The 20,479-nt window shown below is 42.6% G+C and overlaps 1 protein-coding gene across 1 annotated transcript in view; it reads right to left on the bottom strand.

The window, feature by feature from the left end:
• LOC133376903 (acyl-CoA 6-desaturase-like) overlaps positions 1 to 20,479 on the bottom strand; it is a 48,388-nt gene that overhangs the window by 7,686 nt on the left and 20,223 nt on the right. The window contains exons 5-11 of the mRNA XM_061609844.1: positions 18,975 to 19,100; positions 13,724 to 13,784; positions 12,501 to 12,577; positions 12,201 to 12,298; positions 10,158 to 10,254; positions 1,448 to 1,527; positions 607 to 732 (exon numbers count right to left, since the gene is read on the bottom strand). Of these exons, the coding sequence (XP_061465828.1) occupies positions 607 to 732; positions 1,448 to 1,527; positions 10,158 to 10,254; positions 12,201 to 12,298; positions 12,501 to 12,577; positions 13,724 to 13,784; positions 18,975 to 19,100 (665 nt within the window). The remainder of the gene's footprint in view (positions 1 to 606; positions 733 to 1,447; positions 1,528 to 10,157; positions 10,255 to 12,200; positions 12,299 to 12,500; positions 12,578 to 13,723; positions 13,785 to 18,974; positions 19,101 to 20,479) is intronic.

Genomic DNA, 20,479 nt, shown 5'->3' with positions numbered 1-20,479 from the left:
AATCCCATCCTATGAATTCCTGGACTCGAGGACCATCTATCCACAGTGCCTCTGCCTTATAAGGACATAATGTTGGCTTTTTGGCTCTCATCCAGCCTATCACTGCTTCTAGACAGCAGTCCAGCACATGAACAGCCTCTCCTGATTCAGATGGAGCGATAGGGCTGGATATCATCCGCATACGGATGACACCTTGGCCCAAATCTCTGGATGACTCATCCCAGCTGCTTCATACAGATTAAATAGCATGGGGAACAGCATTAAACCCTGCAGGACCCCATAGCACAAGTGCCAAAGGGATGAGAAGCCATCCCCTCAATGTACATCTGTTCTGCCCATATCCTCATGCTATGGTGTATCTATAGTGAAAGGCATACGCATCATCCCAGTTGATGAAGATCACCTGCAAAGGATTCCCAGCTCTATAAATGTCTGAGCCAACCATTTGTGTGCATAGCACATGGGTTGGTTGAAAGTTTTGCTGGAGTAGGGAAGAAAAACTGTGGTTGGCTGCATATGGGCTGCAGGTGTTTCTGATGTCTTACCATCTTCAGATTCGCTAGAAGACTAGGTGAACACACTGACAATTCCTATCAAGCCTCTTACCCAACAATATCTGAGAATGCTTTCAGAAGAGGTTTTTCTTCATAAGGAACGCCATACTTGGCACACAATGACTTCACCCAAGGTGCTATCTTGTAGTAGTTGTGGCGCGGCATTGTGGGGAACAAGCTTTAATAAAGCAGAAAGGAAAAAGCATGAGGAAACCACCCTATAGAAACCATTCCTTTGGGGAAATGCACTGCACTCCCTCACATGTTTGCCTGCAGGGACAAGGACTGGTCTACACGAGCAGCAAAATGGACTGCACCATTTGAGACTGCAGGTGGGTGATCTCTTCTAGTAGAAAACCTGTAAGGAGCAGTGTGGGTTAGAACCCTTCTCCCTGGTGTCAGGTTTTAATTGCAAGGACTTTTTTTTTTAACATCAGGAAGCATTCAAAAATAGTGTCCCCATCTTATAGCTTGAAGCAAAAAGAGCCCAGTCCATCACCTCAATGTTCTGTTATCCCATTCTGCTGCATAAGCACATGGCTGACGAAAGGGGTTGTCATCAGTGCAGACAGTACAGCACTAAAATATTAGCAGAAGTCATCCACACCTGGGATCTCCTGACCAATTGTTTTCTATTTTTTGTGGTAAACACCTGGGCTATGTGGATTTTTATCATACTGTACATGTTATCATATTTATTGCTGTTAGCCACCTCGGGCACCTATGGTGGAAAGGTGGGATAGAAATTAATTTTTAAAATCAGCAACATAACAACAACCTTCCTTTTCACTCTTCCCTTATTATGGGTTTTCCAGTTTCCCCAGAGGGTTTTCCATCTTATATGTCTTCTGTCACTGGCAAAGCTCTTCCAGATCCAAACACTGCATACTTACTGGTGCTCTATTTGGAAGTTCAGATGTCCACTGAACCAGTCATTGAAAAGGGATTGTTCAATATTGCAGGTGGCTGCCAACTGCAAAACACAAGGAGGCAAAACAGTGAATGTTAATGAAGCCCAGACTTGGAAGCAGATCACATGGATTTCATAAACTCTGCTCTTCTGACATTATCTGTGGCTCTAATGCCACACTCTGTAATCTACTACTCTAAAGCCACAATCCAAAGAAGTCTTTTAGATTGTTTTAGATTTAGATTGCACATGTTTACACAGGAATTCTCTTGGCCTGAGTCTCCAGTTTTAATTGTTTTGTTTTCATTGGATTGTTTTAGTGTCTATTTTAATTATTCTGTTTTAACATATATGCAATTGGTTTTTATACTTTGTAAACTGCTTAGAAGCTATTTTGGCATGAATAAATAATTAATGAATAAATAATAACAATTGTGCAAGGGCTTCCATGTGTCCATCTCATTTAAATGACACAGAGGTTATGTGAAATGCATCAAGCAAGCGTTCTTCCCCTGGCCACTGTAATGTTTAAATAGGTCCAGAGGGTTTTTGAAGCCTAGGCAAAGAAATATAATGTTGGAAATGGTTTTAACATGTGAATTCTGAAGCCACTTCAAATATATCTTGTAGGTAGCAGCAAAGAACTCCCAGGAAGGCTGTAGCAATGTTGTCAGAAATCTGACATTAACTCATATCAATGGGAAATGATCTATTTTCTGCCAGAAATGTAATTTTAGGGGTTAGTTATGGCAGAGATCAGGAGTGAATGGTGCTCTGGTAGCAGAGTTGCTGCCACTTCCTGGGAGAGGGGTGGGGTGGCATGGAGGTTGGTGCTCTGTGGGCGCACTGGGAGGGCCAATCTGGCACTCCTGCTAATGTGCCTGCATAGTGCTGACCTCCCCACCTCTTCTCACAAACTGCTCCTGGCAGAGATCACGCTTTCCAACTCCTCAGTTAGCATAATTTTGATGAAAGGTTTGCTGTTTGGGCCTCATTGTCAGATGTCCAGGTTATTGTTCTGCATAAGCATTAAATACACCTTGTGTTAAGAGGCCCAAGATTCTGATACATGATTTATGTTATTTTCTACTGTACTGCAGCATGAGTTTAGTAGATGCAGTATAATCCCAAGCATGTTTGCTTAGGAAGCCCACCGAGTTCAGTGGCACTTGTCATATAAGTGTGCATAAGATTTCAATTCACTAATAGGTAAAAAAACCTTGTGGTTTAAGAATGTATCTATAGCCAACAGATATTTCTATCAAACTTTAAAAAGCAGGGAAATTGGGCAGCTATTGTGAATGCACCAGGGAAGCACAAGACCTGACCTCCTGTCTGAGATATTGGACTGCCCTACGTATTTGTCAAAATGCAAACACAATTTGGGTTGGTTGGTCTTTCACAGTCTAATCCACTTCCTGTGTAGCTTTGAAGAATTTGGTAACATGTGCCTCTGAGCATACAGTGGTGGCGGCTACACGTGTAATCAGGACTACATCTTCAAAGATGGAGAATTACATATTTTATATGTTTCTTGGTGTTCTTACTTTACTTCTCTCCTGTGTTACTACTGTTTCTATAGAGGATCTAATCTAAAAAGCTGTATTCATCCTAGAAATCTGTGTCAATTTTATTTTTATTAATTTCAAAGCCTTGTTATTGGTCAATATTATGGTGAGGACAGCCTTTTCTGTTTCAGACTGGAGGTTATGTTCTATTTCTATTTTGGGTGCATTAACAATTGAATCTGAAACTGCAGTTTGATGTAAAATCAGACTGATCACAATATGTTGCTACTTAAGCAATGAATCTAGCTGTTGGAAAAAATAAACTTGGCCTGCCCAACATCATAGAATCATAGAATTGGAAGGGGCCTATAAGGCCATTGAATCTAACCCCCTGCGCAATGCAGGAATCCAAATTAAAGCATACCTGACAGGTGGCTGTCCAGCTGCCTCTTGAAGGCCTCCAGTGTTGGAGAGCCCACCACCTCCCTAGGTAATTGATTCCACTGTCATACCACTCTAACAGGAAGTTTTTCCTGATGTTCAAGTTGAAATCTGGCTTCCTCTAACTTGAGCCCATTATTCCGTGTCTTGCACTCTGGGATGATCAAGAAGAGATCCTGGTCCTCCTCTGTTTGACAACCTTTCAAGTACTTGAACAGTGCTATCATATCTCCCTTCAGTCTTCTCTCACTTCTTTCAGTCTCTCCCCATAGGCCTTTGTTTCCAGTCCCATGATCAGCCTTGGTGCCCTCCTTGGAACCCGTTCCAGTTTGTCTGCATCCTTCTTAAAGTGTGGTGTTCAGAAATGGACGCAGTACTCAAGATGAGGCCTAACCAGTGCTGAATAGAGGGGAACCAATACTGCATGCAATTTAGAAACTATACTTCTGTTAATGCAGCATAAAATAGCATTTGCCTTTTTTGCAGCTACACTGCACTGTTGGCTCATATTCAGCTTGTGATCAACAACAATCCCAAGATCCTTCTTGCATATAGTATTGCTGAGCCAAGTATCCCCCATCTTATAACTGTTTGGTTTCTTTTTCCTAGGTGTAGAACTTTGAACATATCCCTGTTAAATTTCATTCTTTTGTTTCCAGTCCAATGCTCCAACCTATCAAGATCCCTTTGAATTTTGTTTCTGTCTTCCAAGGTATTAGCTATCCTTCCCAATTTTGTATCATCTGCAAATCTGATAAGCATTCCCTGCACCTCCTCATCCAAGTCATTAATAAAAATGTTGAAGAACACTGGGCCCAGGACCGAGCGCTGTGGTACCTCACTCATTACCTCCCCTCAGTTTGAGAAGGAACCATTGATAAGTACTCTTTGAGTATGATTCTGTAGCCAACTGTGGATCCACCTGATAGTTATTCCATCCAGGTCACATTTAGCTAGCTTGCTAATCAGAATATCATGGGGCACTTTGCCAACAGCTTTGCTGAAGTTGAGATATACTATATCCATAGCATTTCCACAGTCTACCAGGGAGGTTACCTGATCAAAAAATGAGATAAGATTAGTCTGGCAGGATTTGTTTATTGATAAATCCATGTTGGCTTCTAGTCATCAGTGCATTTTTTTCAAGGTGCTTACAGACTGACTTTTATAATCTGCTCCAGACTTTTCCCAGGGACTGATGTCAGCCTGACTGGTCTGTAGTTCCCAAGTTCCTCCTTTTTGCCCTTTTTGAAGACAGGGACAACATTAGTCTTTCTCCAGTCATCCAGCACTTCACCAGTCCTCCATGATTTTGCAAAGATAATAAACAGTGTTTCCGAGAGTTCTTCATCCAGTTCCTGCAATACTGTAGGATACAGTTCATCAGGCCCTGGAGATTTGAACTCGTTCAAAGAGATTAGGTATTCCTTGACCATTTGTCTATCAGTCTCAAGCTGCAATCCTGCCCCTTCCACCTCATGTTTCTCTGGAGGGTCCTAGACCCTCTTTTGGAAGAAGACTGAGCCAAAGTAGGAATTGAGCACTTCTGTCTTTTCTTTGTCATCTGTTATAATTTTGCCATCCTCATTGAGTAGCTGTACCACCATTTCTTGTCTCTGTCTTTTACTATGGATGTACCTGAAGAAAGCTTTTTTGTTGCTTTTGGCATCTTTTGCTAACCTCAGCTTATTCTCAGCTTTAGCCTTCCTGATGCCATCCCTACAATTCCATGCTACCTGTCTATACTCTTCCTTTGTGGTCTGGACTTCCACTTCCTGTATGTGTCCTTTTTTGTTTTTGGGTCATCTCTAAGCTTTCTGTGAAGCCACATTGGCTTCTTCTGCTGTCTTCCCCCTTTTTTCCTTGACAGAATTGTTTGCCATTTTGCCTTTAGAATTTCCTTTTTTAGAAATTCCCACCCATCTTGGACTCCTTTTCCTATTTGGGTCTCTTACATTGGCAATTTGCTTTGCAAAAGTTTCATCCTCGTCTTCTCCTTGATTGGGTGGTTGGCAGTAGACTCCAACCACCATGTTCCTTTTATTCCCTGCCCCATTAATTTTAATCCAGATTCTCTCGGTGAAGGAAGCAAGCTCATCCTCCTATATTTCTGTGCAGGGATATATATTTTTAACATATAACGTGGCTCGGCCTCCCTTTCTATTCCTTCTGTTCTTTTTGAAGAAGTTATATCCTTCAGTCTTTGTATTCCAGTCATGGGAGTCATCCCACCAAATTTCAGTTATACCTATCAAGTTGTATTTACTCTCCTGTATTAAGAGTTCAAGTTCGTCCTGTTTGTTTCCAATACTCTGAGCATTAGTATATAGACATTGGAGACCATGTGATTTAAGGCGTGGCTTCCTCCCTACATTTTTATGAAGACTATTACTAGGCCCCATTAGAGCCATTCCCTCAGTTCCTCTTACTGTGCACGATCCTTTGTTAGTCGTTACCACCAAGTTTATGTCTCCCTCCCCCTTAGGATTCAGTTGAAAGCTCTCCTGATGAATTTCTCCATGTTGTGGCCAAACACATTCTTCCCAGACCTTGTGAGGTGCAACATATCACCTGCCAGCAGTCCATCTTCCAGGAAGCGTAGCCTGTGATCCCAGAATCCAAATCTCTCACATTGGCACCACCTTTGTAGTCAATCATTCACCTGGAGTATTTTTCTTTCCCTTTCTACTCCTTTTCTAAGTACTGGAAGGATGGTCAAGGAAACTATCTGAGCACCAAAGTCCTTGAGTTTCCTTCCCAAAGCTTCAAAGTCTGGCATGATTTCTTGGTAGCTCTGCTTGGCGGTATCATTCGTTCCCATATGGATGAGAAAAAAGGGGTATCTGTCAATGGGCTTTATGAGCAATGGCAACCCTTCAGTCACATCTCTAATCCATCCTTCAGGGAGGCAGCATACCTGGTGAGTCCGTGGATCTTCTTGGCATATTTGGGTTTCAATCTCACACAGTAGAGAGTCTCCCACTACTACTAGTCTTCTTCTTGGCATGGGCCGTGGTTTCATTGCCTCTGCTTGAATCATAGAATAGCAGAGTTGGAAGCAGCCTATAAGGCCATCAAGTCCAAGCTTGACTGAGCTTCAGCCTCTTGCTCACTATTGCGTGGGGTCTCCTGTAATTCTTCCCTGCAGACTGTCCTCTAGTCTCATCCTCAAATGCCTGGAAGCAGTTCTGTAGTTCCACCGGTGATGGATGTCTTCTTGCTCTTCTGCTCCTAAATATCACCCTTTTCCATGGAGTTTCCTCCACTTCATTGTTGCTCTCTGTTTCAACATGCTGTTGTTCTTCCACCTGTACTTCTCTTTGCTGTTGTTTCAGCATTCTATCTAAGAACTCTTCATCTTCTCTTATACTCTTCAGTGTGGCCACCTGCCATTCCATGCCCCTCACTTTTTCTTCTAACAGCACCACCAGCTTACCTTTGTTGCATGTGTACACCATGTTGTTCTCAGGCAAGAAAACAAACACTGCACACACATTGCAGGTCACCACCACTGGAGTGTCCTTCCCATTCATATTCTCTACTGCCTTTTGTTTCTTTCTTTCTACTTGTATTGGAATGGCCTGTGCTTTGTCCTATACTCTTTCAGGGTAAACAGGAGAATTCCAATGGTATGTGGTGCTCTGTACAATGTAAAAAAAAGTTTTAGGGACCTCCCTCTTCACCTCCCACAGTCCTCTGCCAAACTCCTGTTAGCTCTCCCTGTTAGCTCTGTCTCTTAGAGCTGACTCACTTGTATCTCCTCTGGACCAGCTGACACAGCACTCTCTGTTCTGCTCAGTTAGGAGTCAGGAAACAGAATGAAAACTCCAGCACAAGCAGCTGCTCCTAGTCACACTCAGCAGCTATCAGGCCATGACCCTTCAGCCAGCTATCAGGACATGCCCGTTCCAGTCAAGCTGCTATGGAGCCCTTCAGAGGACACAGAGCACACAGCTTCAGAGTCCTCTTTGCCTATCTCTTCCTCCCTATATCTCTTCTGCCATACTCCTGTTAGCTCTCCCTGTTCACTTGCTCTCTGAGAGCTGTCTCGCTTGTACCTCCTCTGGACCAGCCAACACAGCTCCCTCTAGTCTGCTCAGTTAGAAGTCAGGAAATGGAATGATGTGTTCACCCTGCAATGCTTAAACCACCCCACTTAAGGAAGGTGGTCACGGTCAATTAAAAACGTAGAGCACACCTAGAAATTTGCTAGAATATATTTCACCTCCCACTGCTTTATCTTGTGCAAACTGAGACACTCCTCATGTCCACTGGAGGCTATTCTGCAGAATAGTCAATGCCATTATTCCACAATTGTTTTTGGAGTCTTTTTAGTGTAAATCATGCAAAGCGTTGCTGTACTTCACATATTCACAGAAACAGAAGCAAAAGAAAATTATTTACTATAGGAAACTTCACTAAAACTGCAAAAGGAATCAAACATATTTAAAGTGACTATCTGAACTATATAAACTGTCTTAATATTGTTGCTTCCTCCTTGCTAAAACAAGATCAGAACAGCACAAGTTTCTGTTACTTGGGCTGATTCCAGTTGTTCCACCACTAAACATATGCTCAGAGGCACATGTTACCAAATTCTTCCAAGCTACACAGGAAGTGGATTGGAATGTGAAAGACCAACCCAAGTTGTGTTTCCATCTTGACAAATACGTAGGGCAGTGCAGCATCTCAGAGAGGAGGTCAGGTCTCTTGCTCCCCTGATGCGTTCATTATAGCTGCCCAATTTCCCTGCTTTTTGAAGTTTGGTAGAAATATCTGTTGGCTATAGGTGCAATCTTAAACTGCAATGGTGTTTTGTTTTTTGCCTTAGTGAATTTCTCTGCTTTTTAATCTGGGAGGTAAGAAATGGGATCTTGTGCAAGTTTGCTGAGAATGGATTGATCATTTGAATGCTTATTTGAGTTCAATGGGATTTACTCCCCTGCAATCATGCTTAGGATAGGTGAAATGGACCATGGGGGAGGAAGAGAAGGGAGAGAGGGAGGATCTGGAGTGGGCATGGGAGGAGAGGGGAGGGGAGAAAGAAGGGAGGAGGAGGGGAAGGAGACAGAGGAAAGAAGAGAGGGGGAGGGGAAAGGCAGGACTGATCATTTGCATGCTTACTCAATTTAGTGGAATTTACTCCCATGCAATCATGCTTAGGATAGGTAAAAATGACCATGTGGGGAAGAGGAGAAGGGGGAAGGGGAGAGGAGGGGAGGGAAGGGAGGGAAAGGAGAGGGAAGGGAGGGAAAGGAGAGGGAGGGGGAGGGGCAAAAGAAGGTATTGAAAAGGTGCAAGAGCGAAGGGATAGAAGAGAGGAGGAGGGCTGGGCAGGTTTGATCATTTGCATGCATTTTGAGTTCAGTGGGATTTACCCCTGTACAATCATGTTTGAAAAAATGGAAATGGACTGCCTTCAAGTTGATTCCAACTTATGATGACCCTATGAATAGGATTTTCATGGTAAGTGGTATTCAGAGGTGGTTTACCACTGCCTTCCTCTAAGGCTGAGAGGCAGTGACTGGCCCAAGGTCTCCCAGTGAGCTTCATGGCTGTGTGGGGATTCAAACCCTGGTCTCCCAGGTCGTAGTGCAACACTCTAAACACTACGCTACACTGGATAGGTGAAACTGACTTGGGGGAGGGGCAGGAAAGGGGGATGAGAGGGAAGGGGGAGAGAAGGAGAGGAAGGGTAGGGGTAGGGAGGCAGGGGAAGGGGAGGAGATTGGGTTGGTGGGTACTGGGCAGAGGGAAAGCCCCTTTCATTTCTAAAAGAAAAACACTGTGAACAGTATCATTGTTTTTCAGGTTTCCCCCCATCTTATATTCTACAGCAGGCACATGTAGCCTCCCACCCAAATTTAAACCAAAGCTATCACTGGCCACATCCACACCAGACCTTTATTTCACTTTAGACAGTCATGGCTTCCCCCCAAAAATCCTGGGAAGTGTCGATTGTGAAGGGTGTTGAGAGTTGCTAGCAGATGCCCTATTCTCCTCACAGAGATAAAATCCTCAGAAGAGGGGCTGGCTGTTAAACCACTCTTGCCACTGGAGCTCTGTCAGGGCAATAGGAGTCTCCTAACAACTCTCAGCACTGTTCACAAACTACACTTCCCAGGATTCTTTCGGGGAACCCATAACTGTTTAAAGTGGAATAAATGTGTGGCATGGGTATGGCCACTTGATTAGCCAAGCCAGATAGCTGTGAGTCTGGCTTTTAGAACACTGACAGTTGGTTCTTACTGAGCATGCCTGACCTTATCATTGATTTCAATGCAAAATTTCTTAAATTAATTAAAAATCAGCCAGGCATTTTTTTAAACCTTTAAACTGCTGAGAATGAAGGTCAGAGTATGGGGCAAGGTCCGTAACAGGATTACAGGTACTCTGTGAACATGGTTGATTTTTAATTAATTTCAACATATTATGAGATTACTGACAGAAAAAAAGGCCAACAGGGATCTGGATTTTCCCCCTCTTATTTTACACGTTGAACTCTAGATTCTCTCTGAGTGTTTTGTGTATTGCCATGAAAACTTAAGAGAGTTGTTATGCAAGCATTTCTGAGTTCAGGACTATATGTTTTGTAAGACTTTGTTTTGAAATGAGCTTATGGGAAGCAGCAGAATGGCATGGGGGTATTTTCAATTTTAATTGAGGAATGTGAAAAATCAATGCTGGCACTTTTGTGGCTGTATAATAATTCAGATTTTAGCAATTCAGACTATCAAAGTTTACCTGAGAACTGAGCCAGTCTCTGTGCTTCTCATTGTCAATTTCCATTGGGATGTGATTCATCTGTGTGACCCAAACAAACCAGTGACTTTCCATAAACCTTTATTTAAAAAAAGACAAGAAGAAAGACAAAAGACTCACAATTCAGCCTTATATATCTAGACATATTAATCTTAAGCAGTGATGAGCAAAACAATAGTGAAGGAAGTGCAACAGGGGTTAACTGTATTTTGTCTCCGACAGTGCAAGGGAAAACAGAATTTTTGCCTGAATAATCTTGCAATGTGGTCTTCACACCAAAGCCTCTCTCATTCTATACAGACAGATACCTTAGTAGCTCCTGGTTTTCCAGTGAGAAAGATAATCTAGTATTTTGCTCTGCCATTATATGTTGTGAGCCACTTCCATAAATTTATTTAACAATGTACAGTTATGTTCTATCCTAAGCAGAGATGAGATAGCTGTTCAGGTAGGATAAAATAATATTGCTTGACTACAACTCTCATCATCCCTGGCCACTGGCCATGCTGGCTAGGGCTGGTGGGAGTTGTAGTCCAACAACATCTAGAGGACCACAAGTTCCCTGCCCCTGCTGTAGAAGGATACGTAGCTTGTCTTTTAAGTAGGGCCTACATTTCAGCATCATTCAGCTCAATGAAGAAATGCAACGGCTATGAAAAATTCTATAGAAGATATGCCCCAGAGTCATAGCACCCTGTCTTTCTGATATTTTCTTCTGGCAACAATGTTGGGAAAGGAGGTGAAACTGGAATTTTCAGCGGGCTGCTCAACCTTCCTTCTTCTCTCCACCAAGGGATTTCATCATAGTGACAGTGACAATTATAGTAAGGGAAGGGATTAGTTCATACATGATTGTTTCTTCACTTAATAAGCGGAGCATGTCGGAATGGTCTGTCACAGATATATGCATCATGGTCAGATAGGCTGACATCCCAAGCACAGTGGTGTGAAATGGGGGCAGTTCACCAGATTCATGAACCTAATGACTCTGAAGGCTTTCTGAATATACTCATGTATACTGTTACCTTTATAATACTACTGTTTGTAATATGTTCATTTCAAACTTGTATGAATGAATGGATTTTTGGAAGGAACGCGAGCTCTTTGCAAAGATTATGGTGGGTATCTTAAATACAATGGCAATCTTAAAGAAACAGGATTTAAAGAGTATGAGCTGGCAAAACAACATTCCTTGGTAGAAGAATGTCACATTTCAGGATAGTTGTGCCTGTTTGCCTAGAAGCACCCTGATGGGGGTCTGGAATTTGATGCAAAAAGGACTTGCATTCCTAAGACCTAGAAGCACCATGGTGAGGGTCTGAAAGATAAAGCAAACACATTGCAATCCTGAGATTTGCCATGTCATTCATTCTAAGGTCTTCTAATTCAAAAAAATATGCACAAGCAATAATGTGTCACATAATCAAGAGACTGAACAGAGAGTATAAGACCTTTGGAGTCATAGCAATCTTTGGGTGAAACTTCTGCAGCACCCCAAGGAGCAATGTGAAGCTTCACCATGGTCGCGCTCCACCATCTCTTTGTGCTACTAGGCTGGCCACCTATTAGTCAGAGCAACCATTTCTGGCAACTATATCCTTGCAGAGCATGTGTGAATGTTCTGAATGATTGGCAGCTCTTGAATAAATGAAATTCATAAAACACTTCTGAAAACTGGTACCAAAGCCTTGGTTTCTGTGCAATCTTCCTTTGATCCCGGGTTGCATTCATGACAAGTCATTTGGTGTACAGTAAACAAGTGCAGAGAAACCCAGTGATATGTGGGCAAGCATGAGCCAGTCCTCAAAAAAAGAGAGAAATAAGGTAGAAAGAGATGGGGTGCAGGAGAGGCTGAGGTAGAAACACTCAGTGAGGATAACAGAGTGTCGCAGTGTGAGGCTGAATGACTGGAAGAGAGACAGCAACAAAGGAATTAGGCTACTCTGAAAACTCTCCTTGGCTGTGAGATATACGTGCAGCCCACTCACAAGAGGAGTTCAGCAAGAGGGAAGATCTCTCTCCTACCTTACAAAGGTGAGGAGACACAAGGATCCCAGAACTCCATAGAATGGGATATATGTGATGAAGTAGCGTAGGTAATAACTGAAGGCCCAGCCCAGGTCCTAGGAAGAAAAGGAAGAGTTTATACATTATGATAATGGCGCTTCCCTTCTTATGCCAGAATATGCCGAGAGATGCGTCTTCATTTCCCCCCGTAACAGCTTCCCCCCGTAAGAGCCCCGTAAGAGCTCAGAGCATTCCACTCCACTGGGGTGAATGGAGTTTAATGAAGGCAATGCAGGATATGGAGGATCTTTCACTTACCGCCCAGAATTTGTGTCTGTACATGGTCATGAAGATTTGCATTTGGAAGTAAACTGGAATGAGGAGAGGTGGGAAAACTGAAAGGAAAACCAAAAGGATTAGAAGAGGTAGGCAAGCACGAAACATAAAATGGTGCCCTGGGGCTGGGCAATGACTTTGTGAAAAATAAGGTCTGGAGTGACGTACTCTCACTCAGGAAAAAGAAAGCGAGAGATTCGTTTTGGTCTGTGTTCAGTCCAACATCTCAAGATGTTAAAGAGACTAGGATCCCACTACACCGTTCCAGAAAGATCGAACGCTTCTGCTTACTACTAGTTCAGACAATAAGACGACCAGAAGTCCATTGTTACTGTCGTTCTGGGACTGAACTACTTCAAACTGCAGGTGGGTCATGCCATGTTTGAATACTCCACTATGTCAAACAACTCCCTGTATGTAGAAACTAACACCTGAGAGAGAAGTTGTAGCCTAGCTAGCTTTCACCTGCAGAGAACTTTTGACATGTGGGAGTATTTAAAAATGCCACCACCTTCTGAAGTGCTATGGTACCAAGAGGTACTTGCTTTTTCTGAAAGTTGGAATCAGCTCTTTTATACCTAGGTTAATGACATTTTAAAGACTAATGACATTTATTCTTTACATCTCAAAGATAATGATAGATAATCTATGGTGAATGTCCACCTTTTCCTTTACAGAGTTGTGCAGAGCTGCATCATTCTTGCCACAATAGCCAGTGTGGTATAGTGGCTAGAGAAATGGACTAGAACTTGGGAGACCTGGGTTCAAATCCCTACTCAGCCATGAAGCTCCCGGGATGACTTTGGGCTGGTCGCTACTTCTCAGCCTAACCTACTTCACAGGTTTGCTGTGAGGATAAGATGGAGGGTGGGGAGAAGAATCATGTTTGCTGCCTTGAGCTTCTTGGGGAATGGGTGGGATAAAAATGAAATAATGTCAGAAAATATAAGAAGTGAGGAGAAAAATACTGTATGAGGCATGGTTCTAATGAATCTGCAGGTTTCTAAACAAGGAACAGCATGAAAGCTCACAAGTGACTGAAACACTAGAAATGTAGCATTAGGGATCTTAATGCCTACACAGGGAGGGGCTAACTAGGAAATCAAAGAATAACTATGTTTAAGCAGGAGGACATTATAAACAGGCTCCTGAGACGGGCTCCCTCTACATGTAGGGAAGTGGAAGAAAGAAATGAGGATACTCACCCAAAAAGAAGTATTCATGCTGATGGTTATAAGGGAAGTATTTCAACTTCTTCTTTCCATACTAAAGAGAGAAAAAAGAAAGAAAGGGGCCTTCTCAGTGATAGCTCCACAACTGCAGAACTTGCTCCCCAAGGAGATTCACCAAGCCCCCTTCCCTTATGTTTCTTAGGCATGCTCTGAAGACCTTCCTGTTTCAGAAAGTCTGTTAAGGTTACAGTCCTAGGCACATTTACATGGGACCAAGTCTGATTATAACTGCCTTTCTTTTAGTGAACTCCTGTTTGAAATGGCTGTTGGGTTTATTGTATTTTTGTTATATTGAATTTTTATTGTTTGAAATTGTATTTATATCAGTTGAATATTGTAAGTTGCCCCCAAAACACATTTAAACAGCAAATTGCCTTGTAGTGTGTATTGCAGACACTGACTATGTCAGACTTACTAGGAAGACCTGGGTTCAGATCTCTGCTGAACCATGAAACCAATCACTACCCTGGCTATGCTTACTTCGTAACATTGTTGTGAGGATAAAAATGGGGAAATTCTGAGGTCCTGGGAGGAAGGGCAGAATGTGCTAGATATGGTAACATGTATTTGCTTTTTTAAAAAAGCAAAAAAAAACCTGCCACCATTTGTTGGTAAGGATTTTGATAGCTACAGCATTAAGACATTTTACAATGTCTAGCACTTAGAGACAAATTGGAGATAATAAATAAACAGTTATCATACCAAGGCCAATAAAAAAAACACTAGAATCATAAACCATGCCAGATGAATAGCAGATAACAAATGTTTAATCATGTCAGAAGGCTGAAGTATGTTCATAAGAAACCTGTTTGATAATCTAGTGCATGCAGAAGCAGCGTACTTTCAACAGGCCTCATGCAATCTTATTCCCATCCTTTTGGAAGCTGCAGCCCGCCCCAGCACAGTTCCTCCCCCACCCCCTTAAACATCAACTTGTATGACTATCCATCTTGCCCTGAGGGTAAGAATAGGCCTGGGGGGGAAGGACAGAATGGGCCTAGGCAACGTCTCACTATCTAGTTCCCGATGTTCCACCTGAGGCTGCCCTTCCCTTCCTCACCTGCCCCCACAGGGCTAACTGAGAACCATCTTTCTGTGAGGGAAGGGGAGATAAGGCTTTAAAAAAGTCATGTCCCCCTCCTACCCCGCTGTAGCTTATCTTCACTGTTTTAGTAAACATATTCTTAATGCTTATTGCTTTAATATTTTTTATCTAAACTACTTTGTGAGGCTCACCTGAAAAGTGGTATATAAACACTGCATGACTTGGTCATTGAGAGCTTCTCCAAATAATGGTTTATCGCAAGGATCCCACATCATCTATATGCTCCTTCAGAATGCATATACTGACAATCAGCTGTTTTAATTTCAAAACTTGAATATGCGCTAGGTGCAAACCACCACAGAAACTTAGATAACAGTTGTTTAGTCCAACTTCATACCACAGACACTGGATGAATAAGGAACTCTCTTGTACTGAATCCATCTAGCCCAGCATACTTTGATAGCTGCTCTGCCAGAGTAGGAATTTGATAACACTTTGTTGTTGCCTTCCAGAAATTGGTATTCAGAGGTATACTGCCTCTGAGCTTAGAAGTTCCACTTAGCTATCATAGCTAATAGCTGCAGATTGACTTGTTCTTCATGATTGACTAGCCCCTGATTTAAAGCCATCTAAGCTAGTGACCATTAAAATGTTCAAAAATTGATTTAGGAGCCCAGTAGCCCACTCATATCATGCCAAAGGCAGAATTAACCATTAAGTTAAGTATTATGCTACAGAGAAGAGCCTCAGTTCAGATCTTTATTAAGCTGGGAACAGTAGTGTAGCTAGGGTTGCCAGGTTCAGGGCCTGAGACTGATCCTGTGTCTTTAGGAGAAGAGAAAGTCAGCCAAGTGCAGGTGTTCTTGCAATACTGCAATGGGAAAAACCACAAGGTGGAATTCTCCCTTCCCCCTGCACAACTTTTAAAGATATAGAAGACTTCTTGGAAGCCGGGCCTGGCAACCAAGAGGTCTTCTGTATCTTTAAAAGTTGTGCAGGGGGAAGGGAGAATTCCACCTTGTGGTTTTTCCCATTACAGTGTTGCAAGAACACCTGCACTTGGCTGACTTTCTCTTCTCCTAAAGACACAGGATCAGTCTCAGGCCCTGAACCTGGCAACCCTAAGTGTAGTGGCAAATTCAGAAGTGCAGGGTCCCTTCCTAACAGCCACTGTCACCGCCCCCTTCTAAAATTATACAACCTTTCTAAGGTTATAGAATAATCTGACCAGGCTTGAATACTGTTTTCTGCTTCTCTGTCACTGTCACCATTTGAATGTCCTTTCACTTTGTCAGAGATATTGCTTGAATTATTGAATTCAGTGTCTACACATTTATCTCCTGATGCTACCCAACTGCTTGATGATGTAGATGCCAAGCTATCATCAGGATTCATGGTCTCTTCTTCTACAATTACAGACTTCTCACTCTCCACAAATTGACTTTTGTATCAGGAACTAATAGGGACTCTTTTCACTCCGATTAGCTCCAATCCGCAGGAAACAACAACAGGAAGCAAGTTAGAAGACTCTTCTCAGTGGCTCACATGCTCCTCTTTCATGCTAATTGGCTCATAGGACACTGGACACATAGAGACCCTGCTGGGACCTGGCTCCCAAAAAAGTAAGGGGTCTAAGACCCCCTGAGACCCTGGACGACTACACCTCTAGCTGGAAATGTTATTAGGCCTATATCCTCTCATACACACACACTTCCTGCCAGACACTGGCTTTGGCACATTGGTCTTAATTTAAACCACAGTTCTCTGTTATGTCCAGAATAGTTAACAGTTTGATTCTGGTTTGAAATCCTGGAACTGCGGTTTAATCAAACCAGATTGCAGAAATAACACACATTTCTTCAGTCTGCTGGCCCAAACTTTTGCAAAGGTCAGAGAAGTGCAAATATTCTGCTTAAATTAGATTGGCTTCAGATGTTGCAACAGGTGCTGACACCTATAACCAGGTGATATGCTGACACCTATGATCATGAAAAAAAGAGAACTAACTTTTTCCGTTTCATAACTTCCTCTGTTGTGCTCAAACATTTTTCAGTTATTGTTAATTATTATAATCATCATAATTATAATTATATAATTATAACCACCACTTACAAATATTTTAAAATGGTGTGTGTTGTAGAGAGATTAAAGGTTAAGATAATCTGTGCCTGCAGGCTCACAATCTGATAGTCATATGATACAAAGGGAAAAAGGAATAGGGAAGAGGAAAGCAAGCAAATTCAGGTACCAATTGATAAGGACACAATTCTTTTTCAAACCCACTCATCAATTTCTAAATGACCCAGTCCTGAAGACTGGCATAACTCCATTGTCTATTTCATTTGAATGCGCCGAATCAAGCCAAATCAACCTGTGCTGCTTGAGGGCAGGCAGTTACCTAGACAGAATGATCAAAGAGCATTCCTTGACAACGTGAAGAACAACCTGTACATGGCCACGTCAGTTTGCTTTTCCCCCTAAGAGTTTACTTCTCTTTTGGCTGTTAAAATATTCAGTACATTCCTCTTGGCTGAGGCTTTGGATTTAATTGCAAGCATCTTCTTAACATGTAATGTAACGCAAGGAGAGTGTTGCAGATTCAGAGTTGCTGTGGTAACCGTGACACAGGCTTCCTGCTGATTCCTGCTGGTATATTCTTAGGGAGCTCTGTTGAAGACTGACTTTATTTTTACTAGCTGTAGACCATTCTTTGCACTTCTGGACCAGAGCAAACTCATGTTGCAAGAAAACAACCCATCACAAGGGCAACACATAGCTGCAATGTTCCAGCACCATCCACAGCAAGTATCAAACAGCGATGTTATCCCCTATTCTTTTCCATCTACAGAAGGCAGAGCTGCTGTTGTATTAGAGCTGGTTCTCATTTTAAAGGTGCAAGTGTGCTCTTGAAAGTCCCATCTTTAACTGAAGATAAACATATACATAATAAGGTTGTTTTCTCAGAGCAGAGATTTCCAGACTCAAAGGGTCATAGCTTGGAGGTAGAGCTTCTGCTTTGCTTGCAAAAGGTCTCTGGTTGAATCCCCACCATCTCCAGGTACGGCTGGGAACATCCCCCACCTGAACTCCTCATGAGCCACTGCCAGTCAGTGCAGACACTGCTGAGCTGTGGTCTGACTCAGTATAAGGCAGCTTCCCACGTTCCTGTATATTATCCTGCCAAGTGTTAAGGAGATTTTAAACCATAGGTCAGGTGCAGAGATATGTGGGGGAAATGGCTCACTCACACACACAAGTACTCCCAAGACAAGTGAGAAATATCTCTTGAGAAAGACTTCCCAACACTTCTGGCAAGATCCCCTCCTCAAAGCAGACAATAAACCGTCCTTACAAGGCATAGCTACTTTCTAGGGAAGTCTTCTGTAAACCAGGGTGTGTGTTAGCCATGTAGAGAAGCCAGGTTTGCTATCACAGGGAAATAGGAGGGTAGTGAGGCTGTCTTCACCATTTAGCAATAACACCAGGTGGCCAGCTCCATACATGAATACAACTGGCTGCAAAGTGAGATTATACTGGTTTTATTTATTTATTTATTACATGTATATACTGCCCCATAGCCGAAGCTCTCTAGGCGGTTTACAGCAAAATCCTAAATACTTTTTATTCTAGTACGCTTTTAAATGAGATTACCTCTGTTTTACGCTGCTCATACTACTTTAGTTACCACTGATATTACATTTTTCAGATGTGCTGTGTTTTAGATGATGATTTTATGGTTGTAATATTTTGTATTTTAATATGTTGTGAGTTGCCTTGGAAGGAGTAACCTTGAAAAGCAGTATATAAATAATAAAATAAATAAAACTTTATTATTATTTTTAAAGAGTGGTCACCATGTGGCTCTGTCATCCAAATACAGAGTTTAATTTGCATCCAATTGGCATGAAATTTACAATGTCCAGAAACTGGGAGAGTCACTGTTATGCCATAGATTAGAAGATGGATGCCAGCTGTTTCCTACAAAACTTGAGCACATTAGCAAAATTCAGAGCAACAGGTGGATTCTGGCCTATGAAAAAGTTGTGTCACTCTTGCTTGCTAGTCTTTGAGGTGCCAGAACACTCTGTTGTTTCTGTTACCACAACATGCTAACCTGACATCCTGGAAACAAAGTGATCCAGTGTAAATGCCAGTGGATTTCACATTCTCTCCCCTTACCTCAACAGGCTGTGTATCTCCCAGGACAAAAAGGTGCAGCATGTTCACATCCGGGTCTTTCTCGAAGATGTTTGGCTTAGCGTGATGCTGGAAATGACGGTGGTTCCACCAATTCGCCGAGGCACCCTGTAGGAACATGCAGACAGTCCATGGGCAACTCTGGTTTTTCTGTCAATGTTTTCATACACTCAGAAAAATGCTGTGCAATATAATAATGAACATCAAACACTGTAAATATTTGTGGAAACCACTGAATGAATGATAGAAGTCTCTTATCAGTCTTCTCTCGAGACCTCAGCTGGCATTGTCAATTGACAGTGGCGAGAAGTCATGTGTGAGCACAGATGCAAGTGAAAAGTACACTGAGTTAAAGAAAACAAGGTAGATGCTAAGTAAAATTAAGCTAAGAAAACTCACATCTACCTGAGCGAACAAAGGAAAGCAATTGGTAAGGGAAATAATACTATTTTTCACTTTCTAAGGCAGAGGTAGGAGGAACTCTTGGCCCTCCACATGTTGCTGAACTACAACTCCCATGAGTTCTAGCCAGCCTGCCCTGGCCAAAGACCAGGGATGATTAGAGTTGTAGTTCAGCAACATCTGGAAGGCCACAGGTTGTCCATACCTGTTCTAAGAGGCGACTTAACTATTTGTTAGCAAAGAGGGGGGCTGAGAACACTAGCCACCTTTCCCAGTTGCTGAGTGGTCTGGGGGACAACTTCCAGTGGAGAAGCAGCACTTAACCCCTTCTTTTCCCCACCCTGCTGCTTCTTCCCTGGCTGTTCCCTTCCCCCAGCCATGGTACCCAGATGAGTGTTTGCTGCATTGAGTTTGGGGGAAAGCAACTCAGGCAGGGTGTGTGTGTGTGTGTATATATAAGCACACGTGCACATTCACACGGGGGGGGGAAGCAGCAAGTGGGAGTTAAGAATTAAATATGTGCCCATCACTTCTCTGCAAACTGGATTTTCTGCAGCCATGGTTCCCAGCCCTATGTTTGCTGTTGGTTCCCCCCACCCTCCCACCCAATGTGATATACCTAAAAACAATTAAAGAAGTGTGGGGAGAATTAAGTACAATAGTCAGTTGGCTCCCTGTAACTCTTTGCTCCTTTTTCTCTTGAGATTTGAGTACCAATTTAAATTGCCACAGTGCCAGTGCAGAAGGCCAGTCTGCTGCTTATCATTGGCATAATAAACAGCTGGCTGTCGGTGCTGTTCCAGACCACCTCCAAGAACTCAGGACAGACAGAAAGCCTTCCCTCACAAAGAGGCTTTCAGTCCAGGTCATGTTTATGGAAAGCAATTACAACATCCTACTCATAGACCCTGGATGCCCCCAGACAGAAGCAAGGAAGGCTACAGCTTGGAGCATACCATAAGGGTATTGTTGAGAGGCTAGCATTCATGAAGGTAATCAGTCCCCAAAAGCCTTATCCTTGTTTTTATGTGGCAAGGATAAATTGTTCCAGGCTTCCTTGGGGCTCCATGGTCAGTGACTTTGAG

Source organism: Rhineura floridana, chromosome 2 (genome assembly GCF_030035675.1).
Source record: "Rhineura floridana isolate rRhiFlo1 chromosome 2, rRhiFlo1.hap2, whole genome shotgun sequence".
NCBI classification, from domain to species: Eukaryota; Metazoa; Chordata; class Lepidosauria; order Squamata; family Rhineuridae; genus Rhineura; species Rhineura floridana.
The sequence above is the reverse complement of the archived record's forward strand: the minus strand, read 5'-3'. Positions and strand labels throughout refer to the sequence as shown.